Source organism: Fukomys damarensis, unplaced genomic scaffold (assembly GCF_012274545.1).
Source record: "Fukomys damarensis isolate Sample0158 unplaced genomic scaffold, DMR_v1.0_HiC HiC_scaffold_36, whole genome shotgun sequence".
Taxonomy (NCBI): domain Eukaryota; kingdom Metazoa; phylum Chordata; class Mammalia; order Rodentia; family Bathyergidae; genus Fukomys; species Fukomys damarensis.
The window spans coordinates 5,680,613-5,699,976 of NW_022900948.1; the positions used below are offsets into that span (position 1 = coordinate 5,680,613).

The window sequence follows — 19,364 nt, forward strand, 5'->3', positions numbered from 1 at the left end:
ATGACTCAAATTTATCCTTTATGAGGGAGTAATATTTTCTTTATTTCCATTTACCTGCTGATGGACATATAGGCTACTTCTAACACTTGGCTATTGCAAATTGTGCTGCTATAAACATGAATATGTATGTATTTATATGATGTCTTTAATGCTTTCAAGAAGACACCTAGAAGGGGAATAACTGGTCAAATGGAATTTCTAGTTGTAGTTTTGTGAGGAATCTCCATACTCATTTCCATAGTGGGTGTACTGATTTGTACTCCCACCAACAATGTAGAGAGGTCCCTTTTTCACACAGCCTCTGTGGCATTTGTCATTATTTGATTTCTTCATGATAGCCATTCTTTCTGGGGTAAGATGGAATATCAGTGTTGTTTTAATTTGCATTACTCTAATGACCATCGATGTTGAACATTTTTTCATGTTATCTGTTGGCCATTTGTATTTCTTCTGGGTATTCATTTCAGCTGCCTATTTTTTAAATGAGTCTTTTATTTTTCAGAATCTATTTCTTTTTAGTTCTTAGTATATTTTAGATATTAATCTTCTGTCCAGGGAATAACTGGCAAAAATTTGTTCCATTCTGTAGGTTGACTCTTCACTGTTAGTCATTTCCTTTGCAGAAGCTTTTTAATTTGATATAATTCCTTGTATTTACTGTTAATGTTATTTCTTGTGCATTGTGTTTGCCGGTATAGTGTTAAGGATTTTTGCGTCTATTTTCACTGAAGAGATTGGCCTGTAGTTTTTCCTTTTTGGTTGGGTCCTTGTCTGGTTTTGAAATCAGGATAATGTTAGCTTTTAGGAATGACTTTGAGAGTACTTCTTCCATTTAGATTTTATTAAGAGTTTCAGGAATATTGGCGTCAGATCTTTCCTGAAGTTCTTGTAATGTTTGGCTGTGTATTCATGTGGACCTGGACTTTTCTTAGTTGGTAGGTTTTTCAGTTCTTTTTCAATTTTTCAGTGCTTGTTATTGGATGATTCAGGGTTTGCAAATCTTTGTTTAGATTTGATAATTCCTATGTATCTAAGAATCTATTCTGAATTCTGCAATTTATTGGAGCACAGGTTTTCAAAGTAGTTCCTAATAATATTTTGGATTTCCATGATGTCCATTGTAATTTCAGTTTTTCTCATTGCATTTATTTGGGTTTTTCCTTTTTCAGAAAGATTGTCTAAGAGTTTGTCTATTTTGTTTATTCTTCAAAGAATCAGCTCTTTGATTCATTGATACTTTGTGTTTTTTTCAGTCTCAATTTCATAATTTCTGCTCTTATCTTTATAATTTCCTTCCTTGTACTAGCTTTGGATTTGAATTGTTGTTTTTCTAGGACTTTAAAGTACATCATTAGGTTATTTATTTGGGCTTGCTCTATTTTTGTCATGTGGCCATTCACAGCAATAAACTTTTTCTTAGGACTGCTTTCATTGTGTTTCATAAACTCTGGTATGTTGTACTGACATTATCGTTTGATCTTGGAACTGTCTAATCATACTGATTTCTTTGGGCTAACCCACTGATCTTTCAAGAGTATATTGGTTGATTTCTATGTGTTTGCATAATTTGTGTGGTTTCTTTTGCCTTTGATTTCTAGTTTCCTTGCACTGTGATCTGTTCACATTAGTGGGGTAATTTCGATTCCTTTGCATTTGAATTAGCATGCTTTATGGACTAATATGTGTTCCATTTTGGAGAAAGTCTTGTGTGGTGCTGAGAATATGTGTTGTATTATTGTTGGTGGGCACTGTATACATATCTATAAGGGTGGTCAATTCTGATATTTGGCTGAACTGTTTGTAAATTTGGAATATTTGAAGCCCACCACTATTAATTGTGTTGATGTTTTTCTGATCTTTTATGCCTAGTACCATTTGCTTGATGAAGTTGAGTGTGCTTGTGTATGGTGCATATATATTTATAATTTTTATGTATTTCTATTGAATGTTCCTGTAACATGTTCATGGTAATTTGTATGTCTTGCTGCTGGGCAGCTCTGATCTGAATTCCATTGTCTGTAATTCATATTACATAGCTAATCAGCGGTGTCTCAAGCTGGTGGAAATATGTTAACCAATATGTAGTGACCTTCTTTGCCTCTTCTGATGAGTTTTGACTGAGAGTCCGCTTTGTCTGAATAGGGATAGCTATTCTTACTTGATTTCAGGCCCCCATTGCATGTTATATTGTTCTTTATCCTTTGATTTTTTTACTCTATAAACTTCTCTTTATATTAAATGTGCTTCTTGTATACAGCATATGCTTGGGTTTTATTTTTGATGTAGTCTGTGAATCTGTGTCTTTTGATTGGGGAATTGAGACCATTCACATTGGGAGTTATTATTTAAAGGCATTGACTCAATCCTATTGTTTTGGTTTGGGTCTGAATGCCCCCGAAACCTCATTTGGTCAAGAGTTAGCTGAATCTGGTATGTGTGATACTGGGATTAAGGACATGTGATTACTACACTTTTACATGTGAGTAAGTGGTTTAGCCTTGCCCCCACTCCCCGTAGTCTGGATGGGATAAAAGAGGCAGAAAGACACTGTTTAGTTCTCTTATCTTTGCTGCCTTCTTGTGCCATGTTTTCCTCCTCTGTGATGCTGGTTTGCCATCCCAGCTTCAGAGCCAGTTGATTATGGACTGAAACCTCTACAAACTGTAAGCCAAATAAACCCCTTCACTTTTAACGTTGGGCCTCAGGTATTTTGTCTCAGCAATGAGAGAAAAGCAACTGACACACCTATCATTGCATTATTTTTGATGCTGTTTTTCTTTTTTCTTTTTCTTCCTCTTCTCTATAACTGCTCACCCTGCCTGATGGATTCATTCTATCAAATCTTTTTGTGTTGTTAGCTTCATAGTCTCTTTCTAGGACATTCTTGAGATTGATTGATTGATTTTGGCTTCTTGAGATTGGGGCTTGCTGTATAGTTCAGGCTGGACCTGAACTCATGATGTAACCCAGGTTGGCAGCAGTGACCCTCTTGCCTTAGCTTCCTGAGTGGTGGGGATTACAGGTATCTGCTACCATACCTGCTTTCTCCTTTAAAATTATTTTTGGAGTACTAGCTTGGTGACTATGAATTTCTTTTTTTTTTTTTTTAAGTTTTTTTTTTTTTTTAAGTTTTTTTTGTTTTTTGTTTTTTTTGGTACTGGGGATCGAACTCGGGTCCTTGTGCTTGCGAGGCAGGCGGCAGAAACACTGAGCTAAATCCCTGGCCCTGACTATGAATTTCTTAAGGTACTCTTTTTTATAGAAACACCTTATTTCTCCCTCAATTTTTTTGTACTGGGAACTGAACTCAGGATCTTGCACTTTCTCCCTCTAATTTGAAAGATACTTTTCAGGATTTATTATTTTAGGTTGGAAGTTGTTTCCTTTTAGGTTTGGAATCCTTTACTTCAAGCTCTTCTGGCCTTTCAGGTTAGTGTTGAGAAGTCTGGTGTAATTCTAATGGTTTATCTGTATAAATGATTTGTTGCTTTTCTCTTAACAGCTTGTAAGAGTTTTTAGTCCTGCTTTGGACTTCTGAGATTTTGACTGTGATTTATCATGAAGGAGTTCTTTTCTCATTTTGGCTGTTTGGAATGCTATGTGCCTCATTTATCTGTATGTTAGGTTATTTCCACATATTTGTAAAGTTTCCTTCTGTTATTTCTGTAAATAAGTTTTTTTATGCCATTTGTGCTGTCTTTTATTTTTTCACTAATTCTAATTAACCTAAGGTTCATCTTTGTCATTTAGCAGTTGTACGTCATTTTTCATGTTCTCTTGATTTTAAGGTATCTCTGAGTGTACTGTCATCTGCATCAACCCTATCTTTTAGTTCTCATGCTGTCTGCTAACATTGATCATTACTGTTGCTCATACTTTCAGTAGAATTTTTATCTCCTGGATTTCTGTTTAATGTCTTTTCATGAGCTCTTAATTCTTTGCTAAATTGATTGTTCATAATTTGTATCATTTTGTTTAACTCAGCTAGGTTTTTACTGGTGTCTTTCTTAAGATAACTGATCATTTTGTTTATCAAATCTATTATCTATTTAGTTATGCCATCTTTGAGCTTGCCAAGCACCTTAGTGATCTGTTTTTTGGTCTCTTTTTATATCATGTCATTCAATTCAGCTGCTTGACCTTTGGTTTCCTCCCCATTGTTGCTCCACAGATCAGCTTTGAGGAAGTTGCAAGTTTTTGGAGGCATTTTGTTTCCTTGTCTTTTTGTGTTTCTATTATTTTTGGTTTTTGTGTTGGGGGGGATTTTTTGTATGTTTATATGCTGAGGTTTGTGGGTCAATTATAGTGGAAAGACTTTGTTGCTAGTATGGAGATCTTTTTAGTCAACATGCTCCGATGTGCTGTGGGTGTGGATAACTATAAACCTTTGCCTCAGTCCTGAGACCCATCTTCTTCCATTAATTTTGGGAGAGGATAATGCAGTATAATTGGCCTGGCACTCTAGTAATGAACTGCAGTATTGTTGTCAACACAAAAATAAACCAAATATTGGCATACAGTAAATACCGATTAATAGTAGTAAGTATGCCACCCTGGCCATTGCAGTGAAATCACCAAAAATAAGAGTCATAGACAAACTAGATGGTACCATGGTACCACCTTTAACAGTAGACAAAGACAAACCAAGTATTGACATACAGTAAATACTAAGTGCAATAATGACACCACCATTAACAACAGAAAAATGAAACAGTAGTAGCATGGAGTCAATTAAATATCTAAAGATTAATAAAGCTTTACAATAGTACTAGTAAAGGTAGAAGGAATGGGGAAGGGAAAACGAAGGAAGTAAAATTTGAACAGTAAAGAAAAGGGAGTTGAGAAGCAGGAGAGAATGTGAGATAAAGATTTCTCTTAAGATATAAAAGGAACACTAATAGAATTAGATAAAAGTAACTGAGAGGAGCAAACAAACAAAAAAGAAAAGAAAACAGAGCAAATTAAAGAGAGAAAAAAGAAGAAAAGCTGTAGCTCCCCAAAAACCAATTAAGAAAAAGAAATGAGGAAAAAAAATCTGTATTTTTAAACAAGTGGTTTCTTTCTAGGGCCTGCAGTTTTGTAACCTACTAGATATGGAGGAGGGATAATGAGTCATGACCAAGATGTATTTTGTTTACACACTCACATTTTTGTGTGTGGATGCTGAATCCTAATCTGCCTTTTCTGCTGGGCATGGCCAGTTGCAGCAAGTCCCTAGGTCTGCAGTCACTCCAGCTGCTCCCAGTTTCTGTGTCCCTCTCTATGCTCCAATTCAGGGCTTTTTCCACCTAGCTTGATAGCCTGTGGATTTATGATGTACCACCCCTACTCTGAGGGCCCCTCTGTGCATACATCCTAAGCTGCCAGAAACCCAGAATTACAGTTGTTCTGTAATACAGTCTTAAGCCCTTTCCAAAATGGTTTCCAATTAAATACTCTCAAATATGGCAGGTGCTACACTGGATTTCTTCTCCAGTTCTAGCCTGCCATTTGGGAGGAGTCACTTTCAGTGTAAAACCCACAGTTCTTGCCATTTACAGTAGCCATGGGTTCTCCTTGGGGTGAGTGCTGCCAGCCTGATCCCATTGTTTCTTCCTGGAGCTGCCAACCCTTGGCAACCCAGGCTTGCTTTTTGTGTTAGTGGAAACAGGTCTGTCTCCCCAGAAGCTTGATCAGCTTTCCAGACTGCTCTGTTCTCTGGATTTCTGGTCTACATTCTGAAAGAATTCATTAAAATTTACACCACAATTTGTGGTTCTCTTTCAAGAGTAGTAAAAGTTTAAAATATGGTATGTTTCTTTGGTATAGGATACTCCCTTATACTCAGAGTTCATGGTCTAGGTTAGGAGCTTTTATTTGTTTCTTATGTCAAGTAAAATTTACAAAAAAGAATAGTTTTGATTACATGTTCTGCAACCAGAATTCCTTGATTCACATCTACGTTCTACTACTTTTAGTGTTCATCTTGGGCATGCTGTTTAACCTTTGCTTTGAAGAGTTTCTTCATCTTTAAAAGACAAATAGTACTAGGTCCTACCTCTTAGTATTATTATAAGGATTAGGTTAGTATTTTTCTGACTCAGAATACCACTCAATTTGAAAAGTTCTTGTATTTGTTATTGGCTAATATAAATGTTATTCATTTTTAATTAAACTGGAGTAATTTTTGTGGATATTTTTCTAAATGTATGTTAGAAAATATCAAAATGTTATATCTTTTTATCTGAGACTGTAAACCACATGTATCTATTCCTGTTTTGTGGTTTCTTGGTGTATATCCAATGAAGACCAACAAATCATTATTTTTCAAAGTGGAAACTACTTAAACTACACTTCGTATTTCCATGAGAGACATGAAAGTATCTCTAGACCAGGAGCATCAGCTCCATCTGAAACTTTTTGGAAATGTACATTTTTGGTTCTTACCCTACACCTATTAAATCTGAGGATAGAGCTCGATAATGTATGTTTCAACAAGTCCTCTTGATTTGTATTAAAGTTTGACAACAAGTGCTTTAGATAACAATTGAGGACCTTATGTTGTGTTTGGCACATACCAAGGACTACTATTTATACTGTCTGATATTATTGACATTACTCTATTGAAACAAATTTCTACATAGTCTTTGTTTTCTTTAGATAAACATTAATAGTAATAGTAGGGCTTTTAGCTGTAATTTAATGGCTACATATTTAGAGAATTTTCATCTTATTTTCAAAAGTAGCTCCTGTGTTTAGAAGTTACCTGACCTTGTCTCCATAGTTGTAAAGAGATTTTTCTGCAAAAATTTAAAATATTTTGTAAAGAATATGTAATTGGTAAGCTGGATGATGCCTACAGCCTAAAGTTAGTTTAAAACAGTAAATGTATATATAGTCATTTTAACATAGGAATTCAGCAGTATTTGAAATACTTATTGCTTACTTACACTTACAATGGTATGTGAAAAGAATGGAAAAGATAGACTAAATATAAACAGATGAGTTTAATAGGCTTCCCAAACTAATTAAAATTGCAGAGGGAAGAGGAAGTGTTCTGGAATACTAAAATATATGCAAATATGGAGGGGGTTAAGACAATAATAGCTCAGTGTGCATTAATGTGACATAACCCTGAAAACAGCTGAAATCCTTGGTTACATTAACAAAAATGTATATACAGACTATGGTAAGTGATAGTATTCTTGGAATCCTAAGTTTCTTTGCAGAATACTTAAAAAGGGCAAAGAAGAATGGGAACTCCACCAGAATAGGGTGGTAAGAATGGTAATAGTAAATGAAACCATGTCATAAGGAACAGTAGACTGGGAGACTTAGCCTGCTTCAGAAGGATCCCAGGTGCTGGAAAGGAACTGATCCGGATATGCAAAAGTCCTATAGGTTTTTGTCCTGTCTTCATCTCTTAAATTTTGTTTTCTGTTGTCCTTTCAACTCCAAAATCAGTAGTCTTGCTGCGCTGGGGGCCTCAAGGGCAAGGAGTCATTAGGATATGTCTTTTTGTATACTGATCAAGAGAGAAGAAGGAAAATGACAGTCAGACCTTGCTTGGAATCAGAACTGCATCTCAGAGTGTGAAAGCCGAGACAGTTCTAGCCTGTAAACCCTGAGTCACGAGAACATCATTTGATATTAGGGAATTTAAAATGTCGTATAAACTTCCTTACAATGAGGACAGTTTTCTTTCCTACAGGAGATTGGGGAAAGGCCCAGGTTTATAGGGTACATTTTTGTGTATTTGTTTTATTGTATTATATATTTTAAAATAACTTTTTATATTTTTATCAGTACTTGTTTACAGTACATAATGATTGTGTAAATTTATCATGGGATATCGGTACATGTACATTACATCTTAAGTAAATTATTTGAAAGAAAATTATGTCATTCCTATAATTCCCACCTTGTCTGATAAAGTATCTTATCAATGAGGCTTCCAATGTGAAAGCTTCCTGATCTCTGGTTACCGTCTCTTACCATAGCACTTCACATATGACACAGTTACAACACTTATGTTGCATTATACCTTTTTGTATTTGTAAACCTAATAAGTAGATTTTAAGCCCTTGGAGGAGGATAGGGTGGGAATTAATCTTGTTCTTTTTTTTTTTTTTTTGTTAATCCCCAGCACCTATAACAGTATCTGGTGCAGAGTGAATACTCAGTTAATAGAATGGAGTAAATGAATACAGATCTGTTGTCACACCAGATGCTCAGGGTTAGAGGACTTCTCCAAAATCATCCTCATTTTATCATCATGTTCCTTCTGTCTTCTTTGATCTACTTATTGATCTACTTATTAGATCCTATTGCTTGCACCTCCAGTGTGATACTCTAGTTTACTTCCTTCTCTCTATGATCTTGTCCTCTCCTGGACATTGAATGTAAGAATGCATTTGGTAACATGTTACAGTTGTACTTTACCCTGCGTTAAGACTGCTGACATCTGAGCAACCAAGATATTAATCATCTACTGAGAAATGACAAACAGACCAGTTCACTAATGCTCTGACCACTCTCTTTCTTAACGGTGATGTGGAAGGAAATGTGTTTGAAGTTTGCTGAGCTGTGTGGGAGATCTGTCCCATATGATCCAGTTGGCCAGCTGTGCAGCTAGAGACATTTAACACACATGCCTTACAGCTCAATATGTTGGCAACTAGGAGGTTTGAGGGAGCAGGAGGGAGAAGTTGCCCAGGTTTCTGACTCAGACGATAAGTAGGTGGTGAGGACATTCAAATTAATAGGGAATAAAGAGAGAGGTAGACTTGGAGGGGATAAAGACTGATGAGTTTAATTATGGATATACTGAATTTCACAGTATCTTTGAGAACCTCCACATGAATGTGTATAGTAAGCAATTGGATGAAGGAACTTGAATATCAGAAAAGATCAAATTGGAGAGTTTTTAAATCACAAGGATGAGTGATATTTCTATGGATATAATGTAGCATTATAAATCAATTAAGAAAATATCTCAAATTTAAATGAAGAGGAAACCCACAAGGAGAATGCAGAGAATGATCTGAGAGTGTGAAAAGCCAAAGAATTGCCCCTCCTATGACAAAAGCAGATAGAAACATTAAAAAAAAAAATTGAAAGGATGTGTGTCTCAATAGTGATAGATCTTGCAGAATAAAAGCTGAAAATTACCCTTTGGATTTCACAATGAAGCAGCCAGAATCTTAATGAGAACAATTTCATTGAAAGGTAACTCTGATTCATTCATTAAAATATAGCACAAATTTTTCTTTCTTAGGGAAAATTTCCCAAAGTTTCCAAACTAGATTAGTTATATATGTTGGTACACTGATAACATTCTGTGCTTTTTGGTATGTTTTAATTTTTATTGGTACATTTAAATTTAAATTTAAATTATTTATTAATTCCTAGACTGTAAGTTCTGTGGAGCAAGTAAGCTTACTACCTCACTTTTTTTAAAAAATAATTTTATTGGTACATTTAAGGTATACAAAGTACAGACGTTCATCATTGGAAATTTGCACCTTTACATAATCCGTCTTGGTTCTTATTTTTTTCCCATTCCCCTGCCCTCCCTTCAACCCTTCCACACCTCCCTATCTACAAAGCCTTTGTTTCCATTTTTTCTTTTTCTCATATTAATTCCATTCCCTTCTTTATTCCCGCCCCCACTTCTCCTTCCCCTTTGCAACTTTTCTACCTATTTCACATTATCTGTTATACCTTTTAGTCCTTATTTACATTTTCAGTTTCTCACACTGGAGAAACGTTTTGGTATTTACACATATGTATCCTATTTATTTCACTTAAGAGTATTGTCTCTGGGGCTGGGGATGTAGCTCAGTTTCATCTCGCCTGCTTTGCAAGCACAAGGTCTTGAGTTCAATCCCCAGTACCCCCCCCACAAAAAAAGTATCGCCTCAGTGTTCTTTTTCTTGTGAATCTTTGTAGATAGAATGAACTTTCTTTGAACTCAGGCATCTTATTACTGGTGCCGTTTGATTAGGTCAAATAGCCTTGTGCATTATTTCCAGTCGTGAGATTATTTTTTCAAGTAATCAATAAACAAATATATAGCTGCTTTTAATGGCATACACATGCAAGCCCAGCACTCTTGGAAGCTGAGGCAGAAAGATCACAGCTTGGAGCCTTGCCTGGACAACTTATCAAGATCCTTTCTCAAAAGAAAAAAGAAAAAAGGGCTGGAGATAGAGCTTAGTGAAAAGTCCCTCAGTTCAATCCCAAGTTCTACCCAAAATAAAAAAAAGAGCTCTGTAAATCAATGTAAAAGCATTTTACCTAATTGAGGATATGAAATATTCAGTCACTAATGGCATAAAGACAACCTAAGAGATATTTTGAATTTGGACTATTATAACTAGAATTTTTGAAATTAATGGTATGTTTTGCATTTCTTACAGGTGAAATGAATCAGAAATACAGAGAACTAAAAAAAAGGGAAGAAAATATGGACAGTAAGTGATAATTTACAAATATGAAATCTATTCTTACATTGCTCTTTATAAAAAAATCATAGAGGTCTTATTTTGCAGAGATACATTGTATAATAAATATAGAACTATGGACATTTAAGATATTTTGTGGTGAAGAATATTTACATTTCTAGCAAAATTTAGGGTTGGGTAGAGAATTCCAAAAAAGTGTATATACATATGTATGAGTATTTGTGTGTTAGGGATAGATTCTAAAGCTAGTGCTTATATTCATAGGCTATGCAAAGAAAGCCTGCAGACTACTTACTGATTGAATGCTGAATGTTCCTTTCTATATGTTTTATTATATTTACCTTTAATATCATTCAGCTTTTAGCTTTTCATAATACGTCATTATTTAAGTCCTTACCTCTGCCGTTACTTCACTCTTTCATCAACTGTAGCTTTACTGGCCTTCTGTTAGTTTTTTATTCTTTTTTTAAAAAACTCAACTTTATGAGTAAACATTAATCTTATATTGTACATATGTAATTTTTAAAAAATTGCATGTATTATTGGCTTCTTTTTGAATTATCATTTTGCTAAAATCTGAAGTTTTATAGGTCTAATGTTAATTATTACCTTCAAGGAGTGCTATAAAATTGTTATTGTCAGCTTTAATTTCACAATATACTCAAGGTTTCTTTACAGTCTCAGCAAGTATCAGAAATTATCTAAAAATTAATTCATTGTTTCTTTTTTTAAAAAGTGTTTTTGGTTAAAAATAAGATCAGGAATGATATGTGACAGCTCCATAGTATTGAAATCACTAGATGCTACCTATAAAACAGCATATCATATCAAAGACCTGTAGTTAAGTGTTGAAGCAGGACATTAAAGAATATTTAATTTAAAAAAAATTTATTGTAGTCCAGTACCACCATATTCAATAAAATATGTTTTCCTGAAGACTATTTCAATTAAAAATATATTAAAAGAAAAAAGTGTAATGGAAATCTGCAATAGAAGGCAATGAATTGATGTTTATCTTATGTTATCAGTAAAATTTTTAGCTAAAAATACTAAATCTTTGGAAGCTCCATAGTAGTACTTGTAAATAACCAATATTATGTGCCTGTTCTATGTTAGACAAATAAAAGAATGATTTCCTAGAATATTTATAATCTAAATGCATTATTCAATTTACTTTGTGATTAATCCAGCATTAAAATTAAAATAAGCATTTAAAAATTTAATTTTATTGGTACATTTCATGTATACAATACAACGACATTCATTGTTGGAAATTTGTACCTGTACTTAATCAATCTTGGTTCTTATTTTTTCTCTATTCCTATCTGTATGCATTTTTTTATCTCCATTTTTATCAGCGATTTCTTAAACCTATGTTTTTAACTTTTAGTGTACTCATATCAAAATCATAATTTAAGAGCTTGAAAAGAGTTTGAATGTTTTAAGAATTTGAAAATATGTAAAAATATCATTATTGAATAATCACTTTTGGGTTAATAAAAAAATTGAACAGTGGTAGTTTAAAATTTATATTTGTTTTGAATTTCTAAAAAGTATTCTGAAGACCTAAAAAACAGAGTTTATGCAATACAATGTCAGCTATATCAACAGTAGCCTCTTTTATCATGTTTTTCAATTGGCAGCTTTCATAGACACTTTTGAGGAAACTAAGAATCAGGAACTGGAACGGAAAGCACAGTTGGAAGCCAGCATTGTTGCACTTTTGGAGCATTGTAGTAGGGTAAGTACCCTGTGCCTATCTTGATGTTCTCGTTATTTTTACTGTGATTAACATGCCAAATACAAATACTCGAAGAGTAGAAGGCTCATTATTATGTCTGCTTACTTAAACTGTTTTCTTTACATTCCTATTTTTGCCATTTTATTCCTTTGCACTACTAATTTTTATCTCTCAAGGAAAATCTTAGCTAATTAGGGCAGTGGGGAAAGAATGACATGTAAAATATCAATATTTAGCACTGAGGTACTTATTATAGTAATTACATTTTTCCCATTGTTACTTTATCTGAATTGAGAGAACACTGACAAAATTTCAAAATCTAGACATGTTGGAAAATGTTTAATATATTTTTACATTGTAATTTTTCTTCTACATGAACCTAATGAGTATCTTGACATTAAAAATGTTTATTGAGCAGCTACCATGTGTGTGATACTATAGTAATAAAAATGCATGATGCTTTTGAAATATTTTTAGTGTTTTAAGACCACAAGGAGACTGAGCGATGGAGGAAGGAGAGAGGAGGGGAAAGCAAAAAGAATTAACAAGTGTTATATCTACATACATGAATTTAGTAATCATTATTTACTACAAACTGTACATAATAAATAATAAAGTAATAAATACTTTAAAAGTTAAAAAGTGAAGATAGTCATCTTCACTAATGCCTCCCTCTTGGGTTGTTACAGTGGTAGAGACAATGCATATAAGTTGTTGAGCGCAGGAGAGATTCGATTTTTTAAAATTGGGTAACAGTTTGGATAAATATGTAAAAAGAAAGGATCTCACCAGATACTCTTTAACTTGAGATGCTGTCAGACCACTAGATGATTTAGACTCCTTTATGTATTGGCAGCATTTCACTACTTTTAGAGTGGGTGGTAGGGATTGAATACAGGGTCTACACAACTCCCAGCCCCTTTTTAATTTTTTCTTTTTTGGTACCAGGGATTGAACTCAGGTCCTTGCACTTGCAAGGCAGGCCAGCGAACCGCTGAGCTAAATCCCCAGTCCAAACCCCCTTTTTAATTTTTAACTTGAGACAGGGTCTTACTAACTCACTACATTGATAAATTGACCAGATGGGGCTTGAACGTGTGATCTTCTTGCCTCAGCCTCCCAGAGTGCTGGGATTGTAGGCATGTGCCACCATGCCCAGTGTCAGTACTGTTATATACTGGTATGTTGGGGGTGGGGGTCATTGTCACGTTCCTCTTTCTCCTTCCTTTTCCTCCTCCTCTTCCTTTTCTCCGTGTGTGTGTGTGTGTGTGTGTGTGTGTTTGTGTGTGTGTGTGTGTGTGTTGAGGATTGAATCCAGAGCCAGTGCTCTACTGTTGAACCGCACCCTCAGGCACCCTATACACATTTATTTAGCCTTTGTAACAACCTCAAAAGATTAGCTCATTTTACTGTTGGAAAAATGGAGGACTTGAGCACTGATCTGCATGGCTGCAAGCCTAGTGCCCCTTCCTAGAGGAGAGCTCGGGCTCAGGTTGCTATCAGGGATTCACCTTCATAGAAACCCTGTCCCATCTATTCTGGAGCCCACTTCTACCCAATCCATCATCTGAAAGTCACTGAGATCCCTCCTTCTGAGGTGACCGTGCCTTGCCCGGGTCTCTCCCCTCATCCATCCACTTCTGAGCCTTGGATACTCAAGCACTATCCACTGAAGCGGCTGGTTTATCCCTGAATCTAACTCTAGCGCCCAAATCCTCAAAGGTTATAGCTCAGTTAGGGACAAGCAGCTTAATTTTCTTCTCCAAACACAATGATCTTATCAGAGAGGTTTGGCCTTCAATCTACCACCTCAAAGCAGTAAATGTCTTTTACTTTACCATTTGTTTCCTGATAGCCTGTTTTACTCAGAGCCTATTCCGTTTCTTTTAAAAAGTTAATACAATGATGCTATTGAAATACATAAAACACTTAAGAATAGTTCTTTTAAATTTTTCATTTTTTGATGATTTCTTTTGCACTGCAGAAGCTTTTCAATAAGATGAGATCCCAGTTGTTGATTCTTTCTGCTAGTTCCCGTGCTACTGAGGATTTCTTCATAAAGTCTTTTCCTATGCCAATGTCTTCAAGAGTTCTGCCTAATTTATCTTCCAGCAAGTTTAGTGTTTCTATTTTAATATTTAGATCTTTAATCCACTTTGATTTTATTTTAGTGCATGGTGAAAGATAAGGGTCTAGTTTTAATCTTTGGCAGGTTGAGATCCAGTTTTTCCCACACCATTTATTAAAGGGACTATCTTGCCTCCAGTGAGGATGGTCAGTTCCTTTGTCAAAGATGATGTAGCTGAGTACATCTGGAGTTGTTTTTGTGTCTTCGAATCTGTCCACTGATCCTCAGGTCTGTTTCTTTGCCAGTACCATGCTGTTTTTATCACAGTGGCTTTGTAGTATAGTTTTAGATTGGGAATTGCTGCTGCCATGTGTCTGTTGCCTAGGACGGCTTTTACTATTCTAGGTCTCTTATGGTACAATGTGGGAAAAAATTTTTACCAGCTGCTCCTCAGACAAAGGACTATTATCTAGAATATATAAAGAACTCAAAACAATCAGCCCCCCCACCAAATATAAAGACCCAATTCAAAAATAGGCATCTGAAATGAATGGACATTTCTCAGACAAAGAAGTAAAAGCAGCCTGTAAATATATGAAAAAATGTTCCACATCACTGGTCATTCAAGAGATGGCAAATGAAAACAACACTGAGATTCCACCTCACCCCACAAAGAATGGCTGCTATCAAGAAATCACACAATAACATATGTTGGTGGGGTTGTGGGGAGAAAGGAACCCTTCTGCATTGTTGGTGGGAGTGCAGACTGGTGCAACCACTATGGAAATCAATATCGAGATACCTCAAAGAGCTTGGACTGGAGGTTCCATTTGACCCAGCCATCCCTCTGCTGGGTATCTTTCCAAAATATTTAAAAGAATCATACCACAGAGACATATGCGCACCCATGTTTATAGCAGCACAGTTTGTAATAGCTAAAACTTGGAAACAGCCCATTCACCCATCATTTGGAGACTGGATAAAGAAGATGTGATTTTTCTATAAAATGGAATACTACTCAGCCATAAGGAATGAGAAATTAGAGTCATTCATAGGAAAATGGATACATATTTAGGATATACTCCTAGGTGAAATATTAAGTCACACATGTAAATACTGAATAGTTTCTCTGGTGTAAAAAACAAATAGTACACAAGATCCTAATGATATAATTGACAATGTGTAATAGGAAGAAAAGGGATAAAGGTGTAGGCAAAGTGGGAAGGGTAGGGGAAAGGTAATAAGGGAAAGGAAAAAAATATGAGAAAATGAAAAAAAAGAAATAAAATGTTTGTAAATGGGAAGGGGAGAAGGGGGGGGTCAAGGGAGGGCAGGGACAAGGGGGAAAAATGAGAACCAAGACCTGTCATGTGAAGGTAGAGATTCTAGTAATGAATGTAACTGTACTGTATACCTAGAATGTACCAATAAACTCAACAATAAAAAGAAAAATTTTTCATCTTTTATTAGTACTGCGCGTAGTACATGATGATCACATTCCCTGTAGGAGTGGTTACATGGACACAACACATCTCAGTTTTTTTCCATCCCCTCCTCTTCTCCCCACCCTCTTCTTCTGCCATTCAGTCCCCTTCCTGTTGGCAAAACATCTGTCTCCTTACTTCTGTTATCTACCTTTAATCCTGCTCTTTGTTTATATTTTGCATTTCTCATATAAGGGAAACCATGCGATATTCAAACTTATATGTCTCATTTGTTTCATTAAACATTGTAGTTTCAGGGTACATTCATTTTCCTACAAATGACTCATTTATCTTTCTGTATAGCAGTTTTAATCAATTGTATGTAAACACCACATTTTCTTTAACCATTCACCTATTGATGAGCATGTGGGCTGCTTCCAAGATTTTGCTGTTATGATTTGTGCTGCTGTAAACATGAGTTTGTGCATGTATCACTGTATATGATGTTTTGAACTCTTTCAAGAAGATACCTAGAAGGGGAATAACTGGTCAAATGGAATTTCTAGTTGTAGTTTTGTGAGGAATCTCCATACTCATTTCCATAGTGGGTGTACTGATTTGTACTCCCACCAACAATGTAGAGAGGTCCCTTTTTCACACAGCCTCTGTGGCATTTGTCATTATTTGATTTCTTCATGATAGCCATTCTTTCTGGGGTAAGATGGAATATCAGTGTTGTTTTAATTTGCATTACTCTAATGACCAGCGATATTGAACATTTTTTCATGTTATCTGTTGGCCATTTGTATTTCTTCTGGGTATTTATTTCAGTTGCCTATTTTGTTAATGAGTCTTTTATTTTTCAGAATCTATTTCTTTTTAGTTCTTAGTATATTTTAGCTATTAATCTTCTGTCCAGGGAATAACTGGCAAAAATTTGTTCCATTCTGTAGGTTGACTCTTCACTGTTAGTCATTTCCTTTGCTGTCCAGAAGCTTTTAATTTGATATTCCATGTATTTATTGTTGATGTTATTTCTTGTGCAAATTGGGGTTCTATTCAGAAAGTTTTTAACTATGTCTGTGTCTTTAATAGAGAGTTTTATCTATTTTTATCTTTCAGCAGATTATTTGTTTTAACATTTATATCTTTGATTGATTTTCATTTTAGTTTATTACATGGTGAGATATGTGATTCTAGATCCAGTCTTCTGCATATGGATAGCCAGTTTTCCCATCATTGTTAGGTAAAGAGGTTATATTTCACCCAGTATATGTTGTAGTCTCTCTTACTGAAGATTATATAATTGAAGGTGCTTAGGGTTGTTTCTCCATACTCTATTCTGGTCCCTTGATCCACATATAGCACCTGTTTTTGTGCCAGTACCATGCTGTTTTTTTCACAGTGGCTTTGTAATATTAACTACAAACCCAGGATTGTGATGCCTTCCACTTTGTTATTGCTACCCAGGATTACTTTTACTATTCTGGGTCTCTTCTGGTTCCATGTGAATTTTAGGTTTGTTTTCTCTAGTTCTGTGACCATTTCTCTTGGTATTTTGATTGGGATGGCGTTAAATCTATATATCCGTTTTTAACATATCACTATTTTTTCTTTCTTTCTTTCTTTTCTTTGGGGGGGATACTGGGGATTGAACTTGGGTCCTTGCGCTTGCAACGAACCGCTGAGTTAAATCCCCAGCCCAACATATGACTATTTTGAAAATATTGACTTGGCTTATTCAGGAGCAAGGAATATCTTTCCATTTTCTGGTGTCTTGGATTCAGAGTACTTTAGTTTTCATTTTAGAGATCTTCTGTTTCCTTGGTTAGGTTAATTTTCCTAAGTATTTAATTCTTTTAATATTACTGTAAATGGTGTTATTTTCCTAATTTCTTTTTCAGTGAGATCATTATTGATGTAGGGGAATGTTATTGATTTTTATGCATTGGTTTTATATCTTCTACATTATTAAATTGATTATTCTAGGGGTCTTTGGTGGAAATTTTTGGGTCTTCATGTAAAGGATCATATTTTTTGCACATGTTAATTTGATTTCTTCCTTTCCTATGCATCTCTTTTATTTCTTTCTCTTGCTTGATTGTTCTTGCTAATGTTTCGAGTACAATGTTGAATTGTAGTGGTGATAGTGGACAACCTTGTTCTGATTTTAGAGGGAAAGCTTTCAATTTTTCGCTATTTAATATGATGTTGGCAGTAGATTTGTCATATATAGCTTTTATCAGATGGAGATAAAGATCTACTATATTTATTTTCCTCAAGAGTTTTATCACCAGTGGATTTTGAATTTTGTTGAAGGCTTTTTCTGCATCTATTGAGATGATCGTGTAATTTTTGTGCTTTGATGTGTTAACAATGACTTTTGTACTTGATTGATTCCCAAGGGCTTGTAACTCAAGTCGGTTCTAAGTCAGTATAGCTGCGATCTGGATATTTACTTGGGTACACACTATAGATAACCCAATAAACCCAAGTTGTTCATATGTCAGGCTAGTTGTAATTTTATGGTCCACTGTACATTTATTGATTTGTGTATGTTGAACCATCCTTGCCTTCTTGGGATGCAGTCTACTTGGTCACAGTGTATAATCTTTTTGATGATTTATTGCATTTTGTTTGCCCCTATCTTTTTTTTTTTTTTTGTACCAGGGGTTGAACTCGGGTCCTTGGGCTTGCAAGGCAGGCCACCGAAACTCTGAGGTAAATCCCCGGCCCTTGCCCCTATTTTGTTGAAGAGTTTTGTATATATGTTAACTTAAGAGATTGGCCAGTATTTTTTTTTTCTTGGATCTTTCTCTGATTTTGGAATCATGGAAATATTAGCTTCCAAGAATGACTTTGGGGAGCCATGCCAGCTCCCGACCCAGCCGCCATCGCTCAAGCACTTGGGACGGTAGCCGCGTGGGCACCCCTGAACCCCCATAAGCCCCCCCATTCTCAGTCATCCTGACTGTGTCAGTCTTTGGACCCACTCTGCAGAGGCAGAGGTGGTCATCAAGGGTATTTTATTTTTTCTTGTCTTTCTCTGATTTTGGAATCATGGAAATATTAGCTTCCAAGAATGACTTTGGGGAGCCATGCCAGCTCCCGACCCAGCCGCCATCGCTCAAGCACTTGGGACGGTAGCCGCGTGGGCACCCCTGAACCCCCATATACCCCCCCATTCTCAGTCATCCTGACTGTGCCAGTCTTTGGACCCACTCTGCAGAGGCAGAGGTGGTCATCAAGGGTATTTTTCTGAGTTCCCAACTTTGAACATCTTTAAAGAAAGGGCATGGGAAACCTGTAGTAGAATGGTGTGGAGTTCAACCATTCAGAAGGTTGGGGAACTCAATCTGGGCCTTGCAGCCCAAGGTCAGTCAGCATCATGGGGTTCAGCCATCAGCTAACTGAGATCAGGGGTCTTGCATATAAAGCATTGCTTGATTTGATGAGCTGTTTTCTCTGATGATATGAAGATGAGAATGTCTGTGGGTCATTAGAGACACAGAAGCTAGGGTGCAACTATATGAGGAAGACTTGGGTAATAATCCAGAGATTAAACCAAGGACACACCAACAACAAAAATAAAAATGAGAAAACACTTAAGCAAGACACAAGGACAGACTTCCAGTTCACCAATGGTAAACAGTAGGGCAAATGAGGATGAAAAGGCCAATAGTGAA

The 19,364-nt window shown here is 35.7% G+C and overlaps 1 protein-coding gene across 1 annotated transcript in view; it reads left to right on the forward strand.

The window, feature by feature from the left end:
- Ift74 (intraflagellar transport 74) overlaps positions 1–19,364 on the forward strand; it is a 104,980-nt gene that overhangs the window by 58,813 nt on the left and 26,803 nt on the right. Inside the window, exons 14-15 of the mRNA XM_010627016.3 lie at positions 10,401–10,454; positions 12,089–12,186. Of these exons, the coding sequence (XP_010625318.1) occupies positions 10,401–10,454; positions 12,089–12,186 (152 nt within the window). The remainder of the gene's footprint in view (positions 1–10,400; positions 10,455–12,088; positions 12,187–19,364) is intronic.